We start from the raw sequence: 2,981 nt of genomic DNA, 5'->3' as shown, positions 1-2,981 counted from the left end.
AGTGTCATACATTAATTTAAAGCTTGGGTGATTACCTACAAGCAGTTTATGGTGCTTGTGACTCTTTCTTTAAATGCAGCAGCATCAGAGAGACAAAATACACAACAAGATAAAGCTGAAGCACAGATCTTTCAATTGTTGTTCATATACAATTTAGACGTAAAGACAGGAAAGTGTATCGTCACATTCTCTATTTGTTAATTCACTCACTGAACAGCAGGAACATATTCATTCCTTTGTCCTTAGACCAAGATCTCAGTCCCTCTACAGCCTCTCTACAGCATGTTGATCTCACAGGAGCCAGGCTGCAGTATCTGAAGAGTAACAATGAGTTTAACTGCTTTTCTAAACCAGGGGTACAAGAAGGCATAGATCACAGGGTTTAAAGAAGAGTTAAAGTAATACATTGGAACAATAAAGGATGCAAATGAAGGGGGGAGAAATGTACCACCTGCAATAGCAAAACTGTAATATGGGCAGAGACACATTAGAAACACAACTACAAGAACACCAAGATTCCTGGCTGCTTTCAGCTCTGATTTCTTTGCCTTTGGAGTCACTGAATGCTGGAGTGTGACAGCTGTAATGTGAGAGCGCATGGCACGAGCCTGAGACACAGCCACGGCAAATACTCTCAGATAGAGAGCTACGATGACAGTCAAAGGAACAAAAAAGGACAATACAAGATCATTAATCAATAAGATAGGATCACAGAAAAACACACATTCTCCGTTGCAGGAATGAGCCCTCCCTGGTTGAGTCGGGAAATCCTTGATATAAAGAAAGCTGTAGAAAAGGGAACAGAGCCAACACAGACAAACACAGAGTTTAACTCTTCTCCTGGTGACTTTAGTGGTGTAATGCAGAGGGTCACAAATAGCCACATAACGGTCAACTGATATGAGCACTATGATCCATACTGATGAGAAGGGAATGTTAGTTGAAAGAAGAGCATACACAGAACACACATAGTCACCAAGAAACCAGCAGGATGTTTTTCGGAGTATTTCTGCGGGTATCAGCACGAGGCCCACTAGAAAGTCTGAGACAGCCAGAGAGAGGAGGAGGATGTTGGTGGGTGTGTGGAGCTGCCTGGAGGAAAAGAGAAAAGCACCATTAAACCAACAACAATGACAAAACAATCCAAACCAGTATTCAAAATAATAAATAAAAATGCGTATGAGTTTGAACATTTTCCGATCCACCACATCTGACAGTTAAAATGACTTGGTTGAGGTCACGGTGGACAGAAAGCAATGTTTAGTATTGGTAAGAGAGTATACATGAAAAACATCAAAGTCAGACATTTGGTGCAACATTATTCAGTACTAACTCAAAGACAATACTTCTAAATGTACAGCAGCTGTACACGTTTTTAAATTACAAATCCTATAGAGAGAAGCACAAAAGTTAATATCTACCTGAAGTGGGAGATAGAGATGATGATAACCAGGTTGAGAGCCACAGTGATCAGAGAGATGGAGTAGAACACAATGGTAACTGTTTCGGGCCAAGGAGACATGGGCTTCCTGCAGGAGGTGTTAGGGAACTGTGGAAAGCAGAGCTCGGCTCTGTCCTCATCCTCCATCTGCAGAGATCTGCAGCTCTGACAGCTTTCTGAACAAACCTGAGTTATGTAACTAATTCATGTGTCTCACATTCTCTTCATTCCCTCCTCTTTCTCTGTCCCTGTTTGACTCTGATGCTCCTCCTCCCTCACTCTGCACATCCCAACATCATCTTCATCACTGTCTCTGTAACCCTGCTTCTCACACTGTCTCTCTATCCACTCTCTCCTTTTTTCTCTCTACCCTTGTTTCCTTTCCTTTGTCCTATTATTGTCCTAGAGATTACGTTTCAACTTACTAAAACAGTAATCTCACATTGCCAGCTCTATCTCCACAGCCATGTGGAGTAAGGTCTGCCTACACCACATATGCATTCTGGGATAGGAGAAAAAAAATGTTTTGGATGTGACGGTGGCTCTGCAAAATAGTCTTGGGAAGGAACTTGTGGTGAAACATTACCGTCGTGCAAAAGTAAACGCCACATACAATATTAAATGAAGTTAACTGTTCACACAATACAGTTACATGAGCTATTTAAATTTGCTGGACACATGGTTGATCGTTATTTGCTCTTACCAGAGGATCGCAGTGTGTACTTTTTCCATAGATATCCCACCAATCGGCCCAGAGGTCCATGTTTACCCGCCGGCAAATGTCTGCTTGATGACTCGTGTCAACTGGTTGAAAAAAATTGTTGATAATTTTACAGTGAGTTAAAACATTATTTTATATCATACGCTGCTGGGAAGTGTTTAAGTGTCTAATGAGCAGCCTGGTCTCACAGAATTCCGTGAAATGATCACAAACTGTTAACACCCTATTACGTGGTGGTGGCACGGAATGTGTGAAAATTCCGTGTGGCCACCACGGAAAACAATGCCAATGTAAAGTCAATGAGAAGATGACGTAGCATTAGGAGCGACTATGGTAGCGAGTAGTATGAAAGCCAGAAAATACGCGTAGGGAGGTTGGTTGGGGTGGTGGATGGGTCAAACACAGAACTTTCACCCAGGAGACCGGGTATCGTGCCCGCGTGTCACGTTTCCTAAACCCAACCGTGACCGTCCCGTTTTTCTTTTCCTAAAACCCAACCGTCCCGTTGTTGTCCCGCGTGTCATGGAAACGTAAGCCCACCCACGACCTTTTCCTTAACTTAAGAGGACGTGTTCATTTCACGGAATTCTGTGAGATCAGGTTGCTAATAAGCCTTCATACTCCTGTATCTGAAACTTCACAGATCATGTTACATGACCTCACTGTCAGCTGGAGTAACACGTCAACACAGATGCAGCCCCTGGTTTAGGACTGTTCATGCCATACAAAGCAGTTTCTCTTTAAAACTGCTTTACTCTATTAACACCTCAATAGCAGCAGCTGGAGTTTCATTTACCTAACCTACTCCATTTCCAACAC

General features: G+C 42.6%; 1 protein-coding gene across 1 annotated transcript; it reads right to left on the bottom strand.

Moving 5' to 3' along the window:
- Positions 1 to 275: 275 nt before the first annotated feature.
- LOC144525863 (trace amine-associated receptor 9-like) lies at positions 276 to 1,588 on the bottom strand. Its single transcript, XM_078262928.1, has 2 exons — positions 1,422 to 1,588; positions 276 to 1,092 (listed from the first exon to the last, which is right to left on the bottom strand). The coding sequence occupies exons 1-2, from the start codon at positions 1,586 to 1,588 to the stop codon at positions 276 to 278; spliced, it is 984 nt and encodes a 327-aa protein (XP_078119054.1).
- Positions 1,589 to 2,981: the final 1,393 nt, after the last annotated feature.

This window comes from Sander vitreus, chromosome 11 (assembly GCF_031162955.1).
Source record: "Sander vitreus isolate 19-12246 chromosome 11, sanVit1, whole genome shotgun sequence".
In the NCBI taxonomy this organism is placed as follows: Eukaryota; Metazoa; Chordata; class Actinopteri; order Perciformes; family Percidae; genus Sander; species Sander vitreus.
This window is presented reverse-complemented; position numbering and strand designations above follow the sequence as displayed.